The sequence below is a fragment of the Nerophis lumbriciformis genome, linkage group LG12, assembly GCF_033978685.3.
Source record: "Nerophis lumbriciformis linkage group LG12, RoL_Nlum_v2.1, whole genome shotgun sequence".
NCBI lineage: Eukaryota > Metazoa > Chordata > Actinopteri > Syngnathiformes > Syngnathidae > Nerophis > Nerophis lumbriciformis.
Window position 1 is genome coordinate 6,634,263 of NC_084559.2, and position 17,839 is coordinate 6,652,101.

A 17,839-nucleotide genomic window follows, 5' to 3' on the forward strand; every position below is an offset into this window, starting at 1 on the left:
GAGCTGCCCACTTACAGTACTGTAAGTCAATGTTGACGTACTGTACATGGTCGACCTCATTTGTCGACATAACTTTTAGGACCCAAATAGGTCATTTCTATGAAAATTTGGTCCGTTTAAGTCAACATGTGTTGAAGTATTAATGTTAACTTCATCAATATTGCAAAGCAGCGTGAAAGGACAATGTAATTACTGTTTATTTATCAGAGGTGGCTAGAGGAGCCAAACATTTTACTGAGTACTGTTACTGTAGAGCAGGGGTGCTCACACTTTTTCTGCAGGCGAGCTACTTTTCAATTGATCAAGTCGTGGGGATCTACCTCATTCATATATATAATTTATATTTACTTATTTATGAAATATATGTTTTTGTTAATAAGTTAAAGGTGTTTAATGATAATGCAAGCATGTTTAACACATATAGTTAATATTGTTAATAAATTAAAGGTGTTTAATGATAATGCAATCATGTTTAACACATAGTTAATATTGTTAATAAATTAAAGGTGTTTAATGATAATACAAGAATGTTTAATACATATAGTTAATATTGTTAATAAATTAAAGGTGTTTAATGATAATACAAGTATGTTTAATACATATAGTTAATATTGTTAACAAGTTAAAGGTGTTTAAAGATAATGCAAGCATGTTTAATACATATAGTTAATATTGTTAACAAGTTAAAGGTGTTTAATGATAATACAAGCATGTTTAATACATATAGTTAATATTATTAATAAGTTAAAGGTGTTTAAAGATAATACAAGCATGTTTAACACATATAGTTAATATTGTTAACAAGTTAAAGGTGTTTAATGATAATACAAGCATGTTTAACACATATAGTTAATATTGTTAATAAGTTAAAGGTGTTTAAAGGTAATACAAGCATGTTTAACACATATAGTTAATATTGTTAACAAGTTAAGGTGTTTAAAGATAATACAGGTATGTTTAACACATATAGATTCCTTTCTTTCATGAAGACAAGAATATAAGTTGGTGTATTACCTGATTCTGATGACTTGCATTGATTGGAATCAGACAGTGGTGCTAAAAACGTCCGCATTTTCGAATGGAGGAGAAAAAAGTCCTCCTTTCTGTCCAATACCACATGAAAGTGGTTGGTTTTTGGCATCTTATTTGTCCAGCTTCCGTACTCCTTTGTATACACTTTACAAGAAATACATTGTCGGCAAACTCCGTAGCTTGCTAGCTTGTGCACGCCAGCTTTCTGAGACTCGTTTTGTTAGCGCAACTGTGCAGTCGGTCTTTGGAGTTTTGACGACAGGTACGGCGCCAGAGTCTGTTGAAATAAAGTGTTTCTCGCCTTCCAGTCGGTAATTTTAATGAGCTGGCAGCAGCCAGCGTCATCTCAGAAGACCCTCGGGTGCCGTGAATGTCAATCAAGTGACGAAAGTGACGTCATAGTGAAGATTTATGATCGCTCATTTTTAGGACTATTTTTTTAATGCCTGGCTGGTGATCGACTGACACACCCTCCGAGATCGACCGGTAGCTCGCGATCGACGTAATGAGCACCCCTGCTGTAGAGTACCGGTAATAGGACTCAGGTAAAAGTAAAAAGTAGTCTGCCAATTAATAATTTCAGTCAGAGTAATTAAGAAATTCAGTAAAAAAAAAGAAAACTATTCAAGTTCTGAGTGACTTCTGATTTATTTAGTAGATATTTTTTGATATTACTAACTTGCACTCCAACCGTAGTTTGTGTTTGCATGTGAGAGACATGGCTCTAATATATACTATAAAAATGCGGGTTTTACAGTCACTTATAACGGGAAACATTTTAACATATGTGCTGCTAAAACATGATATACAACTTACGACAATGTGTTGTCTATATTTGGAAGTTAAATTATTTTAGGCTCAAACGTGAACATTTTACTCAGGCGCATGAAATAGCTGTTATTTCTCGTAGTTTGTAAGGTAAACATAGATTGAAGAGGTGTGTTGACTCATTTGACTGCAAGTCGCTGTCATTTTTTTCATTGCTACAGGGCTGCGATGTAAATATGTCCCCTTTTAAAGTCGGGCCGCCAATATTTTTGAATGGTCATGTGACTGCCAGGCTCTGTTTGATTGGTGAAATGGATGGCTAATTCCATTTATGTCAACAATAACTTAGTGGTGTCAACACAATGCGATAAGCAACATTTAATAGGATGTTATGTTGTTTTATTGCAATCTACCGCAAGTTAATACACTTTACAGTAAATATGTATTAGAATGAGGTTTGGCAGATTTTGTGTGTAACTGTAGATAAGAGACACAGCAAAACATATAAGTGAGTCTATGATTGGATTCCCTGATTTTTAGGAAGTGTTATTTTAAAGGGACATCTAATATAACAACCAACAACTAATGTTTTATATTGTGCTCAGTGGCTGTTTGTATAGCAAAACAGTGTTTTATAGCTCATTGTTTGCATGAACTTTTTTTATCCTGACCACTACTAATTTTGTTGATGTGTAACTTATGTCTAATATGTTACCCGTACTGACTGCATGTGTTCTATATTTAAAATGAACATTGCTGGAAAGTTGTTCTGGTGCTCTGCAGGTTCCTATGCAGCTCATTGAGAGTGTTGAGTGTCGGGATATGTTCCAGCTACACGTCACCTGTAAGGACTGCAAAGTTGTGCGGTAAGCCCAAAGACACGCCCATGTTACCTAAAGCCAGTCTAAACAGTACCACTTTGTACTCAAAGCAGTAGTTCATCACTGGGACCTTTCCCCCCCCAAAATATATAATGATATTGAAATAGACAATTGTTTGTCATGTTAACATTATTTAGTAATTGTAACATGTTTTTGCTAATACAATAAAGCGTCACATTCACTTTAAAGGTGTCAGTTCTCCACCTTTGAGCAATGTCAGGAGTGGTTGAAGCGCCTCAATGCAGTAGTGCGCCCTCCGTCTCGCTTGGAGGATCTCTTCTCCTTTGCCTTCCATGCCTGGTGCATGGATGTGTACGCTGGTGAGAAGGAGCAGCATGGCGAGCTTTGTCGACCAGGTAGACCCACACACCCACACCGATGACTGCATCAGTCTAGACACTTCGGCCATAAGAGATTTCTCTGCTCTTAAGGGGAACATGTGACCTCCTGGTTCAAGAATGAGGTGGAGAGAATGGGCTTTGACACTCAAAATGCCTGGAGGATATCCGACATCAACTGCAAGTTTAGGTGAAGGCCGTTTTCTTTTCTTTCTGAGTACCTGCTGCCGTGTTGATATCCGTGACTTACTGATCCCCCCCTTTGCTATCATTGGCATATAGCACAGATCAGTGTGTGAGAGAATGTGAGGTTGTTTTTTGTACTCCACTGGTGCTTCGCCTGGGGCACAAAAAGGCCCAACCCAGGATTAAATGTCTGTCGACTTTTGTTGAGCCTTCACAAATGCATTCAGGTCTGAATGCTTTCTCTCATGCCTCTTTTTTCACCACTAGGCTTTGCCCCAGCTATCCCCAGCAGCTTCTGGTACCAGCTTGGATCACTGATAAGGAGTTGGAAAATGTGGCAGCATTCCGCTCCTGGAAGAGGTTTCCTGCAGTAGTTTATAGGTTGGTTGTTTCTAATTAAACTAGAAACCAAAGACGGTATCCTTAATAGTAGTGCTGTTTGTAGTGTGTAAAAAGCTAAGCGTTTATGTCAACAGCCTGCCTGTATTTCATCATCGATATACAGTAACGCAAATGGTTGCGTAAGTGTTAGGGGTGTATTGACTTTTGTAAGGTGTACAGTATGTTTAAAAGCTTTGATGATGCATTATTGAAACTACTATAATTACATTTACTACATTATCGGTCAATTTGGAATCTCTCTTCTTGCTTGCTGACGTAACTTCCTTCCATTTTTACAGGCACCTGAACACAGGGGCCGTGATCGCCCGCTGCGGCCAGCCAGAGGTCAGTTGGTGGGGTTGGCGGAATGCTGATGATGAGCACCTTGTGCAGTCCATTGCTAAGGCCTGTGCCGTGGATAGCACCTCTCTCAAACACCTGTCTAACGGAACCTACACCAATGGCTCCGACCTGCCGGATACTGATTTTGGTGCGAGCGAGCTCAGTCTGCTTTACTCAACATCGTGCTGCATTCTATTTACATACATACAGTGCACACAAACTAACACAGCCTTTTTTTTTTGGAAAAGGTTTGAAGCAGCAAGCCCATATAAACACAACAGCTAAGAACACCGCACAGATTCAATACATTCCCTTGTGTTCAACTCAAACATTTACTACTTCCACAGATGCCCTTTTTTGATATTGGACTTTTTTACTCATTGACTTAGTACAGGATGGGGGGAATTATTATTTGATCCCTTTCTGATTTTCTTAGTTTACGTCTTTAAAATAGACATGAACTGTGATGGTTTTTGTATCTGGTCAGCATGGTTTAATCTCGGGAGCAGATATAGGTCCACCAATCTTTACAAATACCAAATCTTATATGTTATTAGGTTTCATAACTCTAATGTGTTGTCTGATTTTATCAGAGTCATCGATGACCAACAGCTCAGAGGTGGAGACGTTGGCCATCCAACCTCAAAAGTTACTGATCCTGGATGCCAGGTCTTATGCAGCTGCTGTAGCCAACCGGGCAAAGGGGGGAGGCTGCGAATGTCCTGGTAGGCCTTATCTTGTGTGTGTACTGTGGATATAGTAGATCTATACATAAAGTAAGTTCATCTGAACTATGAATTTATTTCCCCTTATATTCCAGAATACTATCCCAACTGTGAGGTGGTTTTCATGGGTATGGCCAACATTCATTCCATCCGCAAGAGTTTCCAGTCCATGCGTTTCCTCTGCACGCAGATGCCTGATCCAGCCAAGTATGATATTTTTTATTTATGTGTGTGTGTGTATATATATATATATATATATATATATATATATATATATAATATGAGACTGCATTTAGAGCCTGAAATTGGTGCCTCTAAGACATAATAATGCAATATACATTATTCCACAAAATCATGTACACCTCTCACATTTCAGCATCTGTTTTATTAAAGCTTCTCAAGCCACAGTGCTGTAGAAACAAAACAGTTGCCAATGTGCACACAGTGTAGATTTACTGGGGGAAAAAAACCGCTCACCATTTTTTTAAGAGGCAAAATGTGGGAATTTTGTTTCTGGAAAATGTGTAGTATATAAATTAATTTGCATTTGAATGGGCGAAATAAGTACCGGTATTAGATCTCCTACCAACCAGCAGGCCTTATTTCCCCCACAGACGGGTTATGCACACACCTTTGGGAAAGTACTCCCAACGTCAATATACGGATAATGTAGATAAGACACCTCTCATAGGTCTCTTCTATTCACCACAATCGGCAGTGCTATAGAGCTGTCAAAGAACCTCAGAGACCCCCCCGGCCCCACAAGAGGCCTCCTGATGGACTGGACTCTCAAATTATTAACCGTACCCACTTGGCCACCTCCATTGCACCTGGTCGGTGACCCAGTGCGGTGGTGGTCCCCACATCTGTGGTCTCTCCCAAGGTTTCTCATTGTTCTCATTGTTTCTCATTGTTCCATTGGGTTTTTCTTGCCCATATGTGGGTTCAGATCCGGGAATGTCATTGTGGTTTGTGAAGACTTCAGCCTGCATGGTGGAGCTGGTGTTGTTGTGGTTTTGTGCAGGATGTGCCAGTCATACTTTCTAGCCTTCCTTGCCGTCAGAGACTGGCTGGGGCGATTCCTGCCAGGACTGGCAGGTAGGACCCAGGAGTTGGTTCTTTGCAACTAGTTATTATCCTGAGGGCGCTGTTGATGACAGTATAAACCTTGTTTGCGTGTGGACTTCTGCTCCAGACGGGTGTGCAGTATTCAGCTACAGGTAGGACCAAGGCTTGCGTTGTTATGCGTAGGGTCTGGGGGAAAGCTCTCTAAGTCAGCACAGCCAGGCGGCGGATAAGTGAGACCCTTGCAGTTGTCTTGGCCTTCACTTCATCCAGGTGTTGCTTGTCGGAGCGTGTCCGGTCTAAGCGCACGCCGAGGTACCTGGGGGCTTGGTGGAACTCCAGGCAGTTCTTGCCGACATGCACTTCCAGTTCCCTTCTTTCTTTCTGGCTGTAGAGGTGGAAAGCAGCAGGCATTGTTTTGGTCATGCTAAGTTGCAGGTGCCACTTCTGGAAGTAGTCAGCCAGAATACCCGTATTTCGGTTGAGGCCAACTTCTATCGCCTTCCAAGTTGGGCAGCAGAGCATGATGGCTGACTTGTCAGCATAGCCATACTTATTGGATGTTGTGTTAGGCAGCTCATGAATATAGATGTTAAACAGTGTTGGTAAGAGGACAGAGCCTTGCGGGACACCGTTCTTCAGCCTTCTGAGCCTCCTAGTCTGGCCATCGCTGGTTTGTAGGATGAATCTACAGTTTCTTCTGAGCCTCCTAGTCTGGCCATCGCTGGTTTGTAGGATGAATCTACAGTTACTCAGCGTCTCCATAATAAACCTCAACCATGTGCCGATCTGTGCCACATGGTATCATGATGTCCTGGGTGAGTAGTGTTACTTGGTGCACTGTTGACCCGCGTCGGCGGAAGCCTGCTTGTTTCTGTGGAAGTTGTGGGTCCATCACTGGCTCAATGCGGCAGTGGATCAGGCTCTCCAGGATTTTATATGGAACACAAAGCAGGGAGATGGGCCTATAGGACTTTGGGTCTTCGGCAGGTTGGTTGGGCTTTGGCAAAGCTTTGACAGAAGCACACCGTAGGATCTTTGGGAGCTTAGACCTCCGGAAACATGATGAGAAGAATGAGCATAGCCAGTGAGATGTTCTTTCACTTTGGTGTGTGATAAACTCTGGGTGGACTTTGTCTTCACATGGTGACTTTCCCGGCTTCAGTTCTTTCATTGCTGCTCTTAGTTTGGCTGCTGCAAAGTCTCCTGAAAGGTTAACATCAGCGCTGGCTGCTCTGGAGTGGGATAATACCTCACTCGATAACAGTCATGTGAAGTTTTTGTCAGCATTAGAGAAGAAGCCGTTATTCAGGAGCTGGGAAGCAATGGCATCTGCAGTTAGTGGACACCTGCCGGGGGTTGATTTCCTCCTTGAGAGCAGGTTGATGGTCTGGCACGCTCCGACTACAGTGGGTGATATCACTGGATTCCACTACTTCAGTCCATCTATTCTTTCGGGGGTCATCCAGCTTCTGCAGTAGTGTTGTTGCTGTATCTATTTCTTTCGTCCTTGGAGATTGCCTGCTGATGTTGGCACAGCAGGCAGCTGTACTCTTCATTCCAGCCCGGGATATAGTTCTTTTTAAAGCCACGAGGGATGTTAGGCGGCGTATGCAGCATCCACATACTCTGCTTCCGGTCCGTGAGACCGCTAGTTCTTCTATCTGTTTCCGCCATAAACGACTGCCAGTTTGCCTTCCTGATGTTCGATCTCCTGACCGGTTTGCCAGCTACCGGCTGCACAAGTGATGGTACTTTTGATGATAGACGGCCAGTGGCGTGAACGAGGGAACCTGTTCAAGACCCGTCTCTCTGGTTTCAGGTTGTTACTGCGGCATACAGTGAAGGCCAGGTCTGGGTTGCGCAGTGAAGGCCAGGTCTGGGTTGGTGTAAGAGTTCCAGGGTTCAGAAAATAAGCTTTGGAATTATTTTGTAACCCCAGTCTAAGTCTCAGAATTAGCCCAATAAGTACCACAAGAATAATCGTATGTACACAATAATTTATGTGGAATTAGACAGAGTAGGTTAGAAATCACATATTATTTATTAATGAAATAGAACAATATAAATAATTGTGATACTGTAATTGAAATACAATGTAAAAACAATGACACCAATTACAGCCCTGTTTGAAATATCATTTTTGCACATATCTCCACACGAGTGTGGAGGTGTGGGGTGTAATTTTTTTTCCCCAAAGGGGGGGACATGTCCAAAAAGTTATAGAGAATCTCTGTCTTTATAGATTATGTAATTGTGACACCAATTATTTTTTAAAGTTTTGAGAAACGTACAATATCCCTAACCATTTTTCAAAAAGCATACCATTCATGGGTTATTTTTCCTCAAAATGGTCACGTAGTTGACCTTAAACCCACCCTTTAGTTATACAGTGCCCTAATATAGTTTGTCTTTGCTGTATGTGTGCCTGCAGCTGGCTGTCTGCACTGGAGAGCACCAAGTGGCTGCAGCATTTGTCCTTGCTACTGAAGGCGGCCCTGCTGGTGGTCAATGCTGTGGACAGGGACCACAGGCCCGTTTTGGTGCATTGCTCTGATGGGTGGGATCGCACTCCTCAAATTGTTGCTTTGTCGAAGCTACTGCTGGACCCGTACTACCGCACTATAGAGGTACAAGTGAAAAGTTAAAAAAAACAAACTCATATACTGAGACCCTGATATGATTTTATATTAACATCTATAGTGCTTTACGAATGTAACTGCAACCAACATAAAAAGTCAACACAGGGTCACAATTAACACAACCTGCTCACTGAACTTTGTGGATATTATAAAAAAAATGTCCTTTCACCTAACATAATTCAAAATGACACTCATTTAAATCCAATGCATTATGGGAAAATGCAAACCACTCTCTTCACACTTGTTTTTTAGCCCAATGCAGCTCCCAAGTCAAAAAGTTTAGGCACCCCTGTATTATACCAGCACCCAATGTAAGGTTTATACCACAGCTTCCCTAAATAAACAGCATTGGTAAATACTAAGATCATGTTTCTGTAATTGTTAATACGCTCATGTGTAGAATCTATTCAACCGAAATTGTGTTTTGAATGCATACTTTAATATGAAAACGATAATTGTTTTGTTTAATTTGGAACACATTTAACAAAATAACATTAGGAACAAATGCACACTTCAACATATGTCCAAAAAGGAGCAGGAAGAAGCTGAGCGGATTTAGTGTAATAAACAAATACAGAATTTATGACAGACAACCTATTAAAAACACCATATGCTTGTACTGTTTCTTAAACTAGCTCATTTTGAGTTCCTTGTCCATTTTCTAATTTTAGTCCACATAACTTACCATAAATGCAATGTTTGTTTGTTTTTTCCTGCGTTTTTTAATTCATCTGAGGTCGCACTTTTCTACTCTGGTTGTGCTGTTTGAAAATGTAACAAATCTGTAATTTTAGATATTTTATATCAACATTTTAAATGTCAAATTATATTATTTACATGTATTACTGAGCAGGGGGGGAAAAAAAGCCGAAATTAGCTTACAAAAATAATATATTTGTTTAATCGCTTGTTAATCTGTGTGGAAAAAATAAATTTGCTTTATTTTTCAGTTTCAGTTTATTTAACAGATACATAAAAGCAATAACATTTATTTTATACAAGTTTGGTAAGAATTCTAAAATATATTTTTCTTGCTTTTTATGGCTGGTTAGTTAATACATTTATTAAGAATAACATATTTTTCACAAATTTCCAGACACTGCAATCACTTTCTGTTAAGAATAATATGAAGCAGTGGTGACATTTCCACAGCTTAACTGTCCATAACCTTATGGACTTCCATGTCCACAACATTTTTTTAAATATTGTGTTATATTTTTATGCAGGGCTTCCAAGTTTTAGTCGAGACAGACTGGTTGGATTTTGGCCACAAGTTTGCAGATCGCTGCGGGCATGGAGAAAACTCTGAGGACGTTAACGAGCGCTGTCCAGTCTTCCTACAGTGGCTGGACTGTGTTCACCAGCTGCAGAGACAGTTTCCATGCTCCTTTGAATTTAACGAGGCCTTCCTGGTGCGTATTGGTGGTAAACCTTTACTGATTGTAGTAAGTTTGTTCAATAAGTATAAATAACATGTTACTTATTTACATAAATGTTTATATTTTGTATAACCAGCATAGACAGTATGCAGGGGGGTGGCCAACAAAATGTTTAAACTGTATTCATTTTGGGAGAATAACAGTCTTTTTGACGTTAAAAATATATTCACTTGTAATATAATGCCAGTAGATCTCACAATGAATCTTTTTATTTATTTATTTATGTTTTTAACCTCTGCTTTCCACTTTCAACATATTCATGTATGCTCGTTATGAATGCAGGTGAAGCTGGTGCAACACACCTACTCCTGTCTGTTCGGCACTTTCCTATGTAACAGTGGCAAAGAGAGGGAGGACTGCCACGTTCAAGAAAGGACATGCTCAGTCTGGTCCCTGTTGAGGCCCGCCAACCGTACTCTGAGGAACATGCTGTATTCCTCACACTCTGAGACTGTACGTACACTACCGGCACAGTCCTGGGCATCCAGCATTAAGTTGGGAAAAGTAGCACATAAACAATGACACATTGAAATATGTTCAGAAATACTCATTTTAATGTAAAGACACCAGGAGGTAGTCCTCATTCAAATGTACCACATTTGCAATTTGTAACTAATTCCATTCATATCTGTTATTGCAGGTTCTCCACCCAGTGTGTCATGTGCGCAACCTGATGTTATGGACCGCCGTCTACCTGCCCAGCTCCTCTCCCACCACCCCTTCAGATGACTCTTGTGCGCCGTACCCTGTGCCCGGCAGCAATCCGGAGGAAGCGACCCTGGGCAGGTGAGCCTGGCGCGCTGGTACAGAACTCCTCACTACCTCCCTCATGTAAGACAAACTCCGGTCCAGGGCTCCCAAAGACGGTGGGACCCAGCTTTGACTCTTGACGCACACTTCGCTCTCCTCAGACCCACGCAGTCACGTTTTGTGGTTATTGCATAGCTCAGAAAAATTGTGTCATCAGGAAGGTGCAACAAGAAGTTGTTTAATTTGTCAAGAGTTTAACGACCGCAGCTTCCTGTAATTATGCTCTCGTTCATTGGAACAGATATCATACTGATTAATAGTCCTTTAATACAGCATTTTCCTACCCATTTTTTTTTATTTATCAGAAAGCCAAATTCATTCCCCCTAAGTTGGTAATATTGTATGAATAGGTTGTATTAATCCAGTGCAACCTTGATACACAGAGGGCACTAACTTTCCAGAGTGACCCAGCCCTCTTCCGGCTTTTAGCACATAATGTCGTAAACTACGTCCGTGCGTATCGTGGTTAGCTAATTATGGCGATTTAGCAAAGTTTAGCCACTAATGATAGCTACTTAGGCTATACATTCAATGATAGCTATCGTAACATTAACATGACTGCAAATTGTCTTTGGACGGACAAGCATTTTTTATTCAATATAATAATTGGAAAATAAACAGTTGTCATGGTTATATACATGTCATGTCATGTTAAACTACTAATAGTAAGATAAGTTAGGTGGTGTTCTTTTAAGTGTAAGTTGTAGACAAAATCTATAAGTCACTTACCGTATTTTCCGCACTATAAGGCGCACCGGATTATTAGCCGCACCTTCTATGAATTACATATTTCATAATTTTGTCCACCAATAAGCCGCCCCGGACTATAAGCCGCGCCTACGCTGCGCTAAAGTGAATGTCAAAAAAACGCTGCGCTAAAGTGAATGTCAAAAAAACAGTCAGATAGTTCAGTGAAACTTTAATAATATATTGAAAACCAGCGTTCTAACAACTCTGTTCACTCCCAAAATGTACGCAAATGTGCAATCACAAACATAGTAAAATTCAAAATGGTGTAGAGCAATAAATAGCAACATAATGTTGCTCGAACGTTAATGTCACAACACACAAAATAAACATAGCGCTCACCTTCTGAAGTTATTCTTCATTCGTAAATCCTTCGAATTCTTCGTCTTCGGTGTCCGAATTGAAAAGTTGCGCAAGCGTGGGATCCAAAAATGGCCGGCTCCGCCTCGTCGAAGTCATCGGATTCAGTGTCGCTGTTGTTGTGCAGCAGTTCTGTGAATCCTGCCTTCCGGAAAGCTCGGACCACAGTTGTGACCGAAACTATCTGCCCAGGCATTTACGATCCACTGGCAGATGTTGGCGTATGTCGACCGGCGCTATCTGCCCGTCTTAGTGAAGGTGTGTTCGCCTTCGGAGCTGTGTGAAAAAAGCCACCCGGCCTCTTCGCGTAAACTTCCCTTAACCACTCGCTCATCTTTTCTTCATCCATCCATCCCTTCGAGTTAGCTTTTATGATGACGCCGGCTGGAAAGGTCTCTTTTGGCAAGGTCTTCCTTTTGAATATCACCATGGGAGGAAGTTAGCATGGCAAGCTAGAACCACAGTGAAGGATGACTTCTCATTCCCTGTGGTGCGAATATTCACCGTACGTGCTCCCGTTCCACAGTGCAGTTCACAGGAATATCAGTTGCTGTGAAATACGGTAGTAATCCGTGTGCGGATGGAGAGATTGCGTCTTTTTATGAACCGGATCCTTGTCGCGTAGTAGGAGCCATTTTGTGGTCTTTACAGATGTAAACAGGAAATGAAACGTACGGTGATATCCGCGCGTTTTTTCTTCTTCTTCCGGGGGCGGGTGAAGCGCTTCCTGTTCTATGGGGGCGGGTGAAGCGCTTCCTGTTCTATGGGGGCGGGTGCTTTCCTTGGCGGTTGCTTGCGTAGAAGAAGAAGCGCTTCCTGTTCTACCGGGAAAAAAGATGGCGGCTGTTTACCGAAGTTGCGAGACCGAAACTTTATGAAAATGAATCGTAATAAAGCGCACCGGGTTATAAGGCGCACTGTCAGCTTTTGAGAAAAATTGTGGTTTTTAGGTGCGCCTTATAGTGCGGAAAATACGGTATTAAAGGGGAACTGCACTTTTTTGGGGAATTTTGCCTATCATTTACAATCATTATGAAAGACATGATGACTGATGGGGGTTTTTTAACGCGTTGTAACTCGCAAATAAAAGTCAGCTTACAGCAGAGCCAATGGTATCTATTCCGCCCATAAAACCCAATAAAAGACAAATAAAAAAGCTTAAGTCGACATAGACATATGTGAGCGACCGCTTTTGTCAACATAAAATGTGAGATATAAACAATTATTCAGTTCATGTCAACATGTTTAATTCGTATTATTGATGGAGGGAAGCATGCAACTTCATCATTATTGCTAAGCAGCATGAAACGACAACATAACTATCATTTACTTACTCAACATTAAAAGTTGCAGACAATGACTTCCTGTTCAGTGCAAAGTAAGCTTTAAAACAAAAACATGGAGTTAACTGGATTGTACCACGGCAATTAACAAAATGCACCCGTTTTATTACATGTTTTAGATTGTTAGTGACCGTAAGAAAAATTTGCGCATGCACAAAATATTTATTGTACTGTAGCAAGATATACACCAAATTAGATAGGAATAGAAAATGTCATATGAAAACAGAAAAAAATAAATATGCATGGAGGGAAATTACATCAACAAAGACCATAGGTTCAAAAATATTTTATTATTTCCAATTTTCCTTATGTCTGAAGTAGTAAATGTGCAAGCAACGGTTTGTTATTGGTTCGGACTCCGGTTATCTCGACAACCCTTTATGTGGACCTCAGATAGCTAGCTAGTCTGAAGAAAGTTGACATAAACGGGTTCCACTGTACTTTAATGTATACTTTTTTAGTTTCCTGTGAAGCATTGAGTGTCTTCTCGCTTGATGGAACAATAGATAGACAAAATGTTAATGGTAAATTATCAATCAGTGAATCATAAATTACACAGTTTTGTTCAAATGTTTTTCTTTACATTCCTTATGTGTTGTTTTTTTTTTGTAGATGTACTAAAACTCGCTCATTCGATAACTTGCCCAGTGCTTGTGAGCTGGGAAGCTTGCTGGCCCCAAACCGCCGCTCTAGTGATCCAAATCTCAATGAGAAGTGGCAGGACCACCGGCGCTCTCTGGACCTCAATATGGCAGTCGGGCCGGAGGGAGGGGCGGACCAGGATCAGGAAGTACAGTGTAATGGATTGAGCCTTTACCCGAATGGAGTGGACTCTGAGCTGGATGACAGCCCACAGTCCCGCAACTCACACTCTGACATGGCAGAGGGAGCCTGCACGGACTCACCATCAACCAGAGAAGAGGCAGAGCTGTCTGTGGCAGTAGGTGTGGCTGAGGGCCAGATGGAGAACATTCTTCAAGAAGCCACCAAGGAGGAGGTGGGAGCAGATGCACAGAGAGTTTTAAGTGCTGTAAGTGCTCAACTTAATAACACAGCAGCCATGGAGGAGGAGATGCACCCAAGAACTGCTGAGGATGATCAATGTGCTGAGAGCAACACGACTGAAATACAACATGGGCATGCTAATGGTCTCCATCCACAAAATGGGTTTGTGGAAGCTGAGGAGAGCAGTGACTCTCCAGCTGTGCCTGCACAGATAGTAGAAGAGTTACAAAAACAGAAAGATGAGGCAGCTCAAACACTTGAGCATGTAAAGAATCAATCTCTGGACAATTGTTCTGAACAACATTACCACGCTAATGAACATTTTCAGCCCAGTTCAGACGAGCCAGAGCCGCTTAAAGCTCATAGAACTCAGATGGCGAATGGCCATAGCAGATCACCTGAGGAGCTTGGTGCAGATGAGGAGACCAGCTCTGGTTGTGACCCAGACAGAGGTATGTTAGAGTCAGGGGAACAGGCAGAGAAGAGGGCCTCCCTGATGGAAAGCTCCACAGAGACTTTGACAGAGGAGATCTGCAGCAGGTTTGAGCCCCCTGCACCACCGCCTGTCTGTCCAACCCACCAGGCCTTCAGCAAAGGCCAACAACCTTCCTCTAAGAAAGAGAAAGTGCTGGAGACAGGCGAACACAGCTTTACCAGAACTTTAAACGGGGGAAGCAAGCGACCGCCTGTCAGTGCCTTTCATTATGCAAGTGCTGACCTCACTCGGGACGGCCTTTGTAACAGTGACAGTTCTGATGGGGAACCTTGCGGAGGACCTCATTGGGTCAAAGGTGAGCGGGCCCCAGTGAGCCGACAGGTGTCCTTGGCAAGCTGCCACTCCCTGATCCTGCACCACCGGGGCAGCTGCTCACAACACCGCTGGTGCCACGCTCAGCTGGGCCGGGCTGCCGTCAGTCCAGAGCCGCCGTCACGCAGCCACCTGGATGACGATGGACTGATGCTGCACACAGATGCCATCCAACAGAGGTTGAGGCAGATAGAGGCGGGGCACCAGATGGAAGTGGAGACGCTGAAGAAGCAGGTACAGGAACTATGGAGTCGTCTGGAAAATCAGCAGCAAGTCGGTTTCCATCGCGCCAACGGAGACGCAGGAGATGAAGTGGTAAGAAGGAGAAGACTGCTTGTCTCATCAAGGTTTCCTTGTATGATGTATTAAAAAATAACTGAACTCTCCCTCTCATACAGACATCAATGACAGACTCAGAATACAATGTAGACCCCAACTGTCTGTCTCGCTGCAGCACAGAGCTCTTCTCAGAAGCCAGCTGGGAGCAGGTGGACAAGCAGGACACTGAGGTGAGCCTGACCATTGTTGATTATTGTTTAAACATGCATTTGAATGTCACTCCTAACGTTCTTATTTCTTGTTTTCTTGTCAATGAAATGTAATTGTGTGTCCATTATAAGGTCACTCGCTGGTACCCCGATCATCTGGCAGCCCAGTGTTATGGCTGTGAGAGCAGGTTCTGGCTTGCCTCCAGGAAGCATCACTGCAGGTAAATACTGAGCAGAATCAAGCCAATTAAGTACCCAACTAGTGTCCTTTGAGGTACCCCATTAATGTCCTTTGAAGTTGTCTTTAGCTCAACTATTTCCTGTTTTTTAAGCCACAGACATCCAGACTGAGACTAGATTTGGGTTATGGTATAGTTTATTTCCACACTTGTGTACACATTCATTATTCAACATGTCCAAAAAGGAGTAGGATTTAGCTGGTCACATATCCTGTTGGGCTTTTTTTGTGTTTGGTGATGTTAGATAACATTACACAACTTAGTAGGCGTGCCGTACTTATTCAATAAACCTAGTTGGTAGGGCAGCATCTACGGATGTGTTGAATGTTTTATTTAGTATTTCTTTCTGTTTTCACTTAAAATGGGAACTGTACTTTTTTGAAATTTTGCCTATCATTCAAAATCATTATGACAAAACAAGAAGACGTTGTGTTCTTGGTGGCTAGCAATGCAGATAATGGGAGCAATCAATTCTATCTCTAAATCACTTCAAAAATGCATTCAAAAACTGTCAACAATACTTAATTTACGTTCCGTAACCTGTATAATCCAATCCAATCCACTTTATTTATATAGCACATTTAAACAACAAAATGTTTCCAAAGTGCTGCACAACAATATTAAAAACAATATTCAAATATTATCCTTAGCTCCAACAATGACTTAATAAAAACTAAAAATGAATACATAAAAAACCAATATAAAAACAATATAAAATAAATATGATTTTAAAGGGTAAAACCAATTAAAACAGTAAATAGAAATCAAAATTTTAAAAACACAGAGGACCACACAACTCACGTAGTGTTAAAAGCCAGAGAATAAAAGTGGGTCTTAAGACGAGACTTAAAATACTCCACTGTGGGAGCAGTTCGAACATGGAGGGGCAGAGTGTTCCAGAGCTTAGGGCCGACCACAGAGAAGGCCCTGTCTCCACTGGTTTTAAGTCTCGTCTTGGGCACTACGAGCTGGAGCTGGCTCTCGGACCTCAGAGCGCGCGCAGGATTGTAAATTTGGATGAGGTAATAACATAATGACCAAACTGTAGCGACATTGTTATTGTAGGAGGAAACACGGAGGAACTATTTTTTCTAGCATAGTAACACATTGCCATGCTACGGTATCAGCCGTAAAAGATAACTACGGCAAGAGATAAGCTTGCTTCTACGTCAGCACGAAACACGTTTGAGTTTGTAATGCACAACATTGGGATAGGACACCAATGTGTACTGACTGAAAAATATGAACAATCATATTTACAGTATCTGTAAAGTGTCCACATTTAATGTTTTGTTTGTACACAGCGAGACAGCATATGCTGTCTGTCATGATACATGACGCATTTATCATGATCAATATAAAGTGTGACTCAATCGATGGACTGTTGTATGTTTGTTTTTTTCTTATTTATTTGGGCAAGCACTCCATTTATGTCGAAATAGCATGGCTTTATATTCCGCATTTTGCAGCTAACGTCTTACTCTTCCTTCGTGCTGGCTTCAAGAAGCAGTAGTTCATCTTCCAAATATTCAGATTAAAAAAGATAAGGTTATGAATTCTCATTTGTCCAGAAAATAGTCGTCTTTGTTACCGATTCCGCCATTATTAGAAGACACAGACAAGTTTGTTTCCGGATGTAGGACACACAGTTGTTGCCAGAAGTCGGAAGTGCGCTGCAATGGAAAGGGAAATAAATGCGGCGAGGAATTTAGTTCCGGCAATGATTAAAATGACTTTCTCAGTGGCCTAGTGGTTAGAGTGTCCGCCCTGAGATTGGTATGTCGTGAGTTCAAACCCCGGCCGAGTCATACCAAAGACTATAAAAATGGGATCCATTACCTCCCTGCTTGGCACTCAGCATCAAGGGTTGGAATTGGGGGTTAAATCACCAAAAATGATTCCCGGGTGCGGCCACCGCTGCTGCTCACTGCTCCCCTCACCTAGCAGGGGATGATCAAGGGTGATGGGTCAAATGCAGAGAATAATTTCTGACAATCAGTGGTACTTTAACTTTTAAAATACTGTAAATATTGTACATATTACATACATACATATATATATAAATAATAATATATACTTGCAGTGTGTATACAAAACATTGATGGAGGGTTTTGAAGTGGTTTTAGAGGGCTTTGAAGGCTACGACATGGACTCCCATTAACCGCGTCTTCCAAGTTTTTTTTAATTATCTTTAAACCCCCTCCCCCCAAAAAAGACATGTGTTCTTGTCAGTCATATAA

General features: G+C 41.6%; 1 protein-coding gene across 2 annotated transcripts in view; it reads left to right on the top strand.

Moving 5' to 3' along the window:
- The window catches only part of LOC133595370 (phosphatidylinositol-3,5-bisphosphate 3-phosphatase MTMR3-like), a 58,011-nt gene that overhangs the window by 23,237 nt on the left and 16,935 nt on the right, over positions 1 to 17,839 (top strand). For both annotated transcript variants that reach the window (XM_072914260.1, XM_072914261.1), the window contains exons 6-19: positions 2,584 to 2,666; positions 2,871 to 3,037; positions 3,113 to 3,209; positions 3,473 to 3,586; positions 3,886 to 4,076; positions 4,522 to 4,653; positions 4,749 to 4,860; positions 8,153 to 8,348; positions 9,587 to 9,772; positions 10,082 to 10,252; positions 10,440 to 10,585; positions 13,672 to 15,187; positions 15,271 to 15,381; positions 15,493 to 15,581. In XM_072914260.1, the coding sequence (XP_072770361.1) occupies positions 2,584 to 2,666; positions 2,871 to 3,037; positions 3,113 to 3,209; positions 3,473 to 3,586; positions 3,886 to 4,076; positions 4,522 to 4,653; positions 4,749 to 4,860; positions 8,153 to 8,348; positions 9,587 to 9,772; positions 10,082 to 10,252; positions 10,440 to 10,585; positions 13,672 to 15,187; positions 15,271 to 15,381; positions 15,493 to 15,581 (3,311 nt within the window). The remainder of the gene's footprint in view (positions 1 to 2,583; positions 2,667 to 2,870; positions 3,038 to 3,112; positions 3,210 to 3,472; positions 3,587 to 3,885; positions 4,077 to 4,521; positions 4,654 to 4,748; positions 4,861 to 8,152; positions 8,349 to 9,586; positions 9,773 to 10,081; positions 10,253 to 10,439; positions 10,586 to 13,671; positions 15,188 to 15,270; positions 15,382 to 15,492; positions 15,582 to 17,839) is intronic.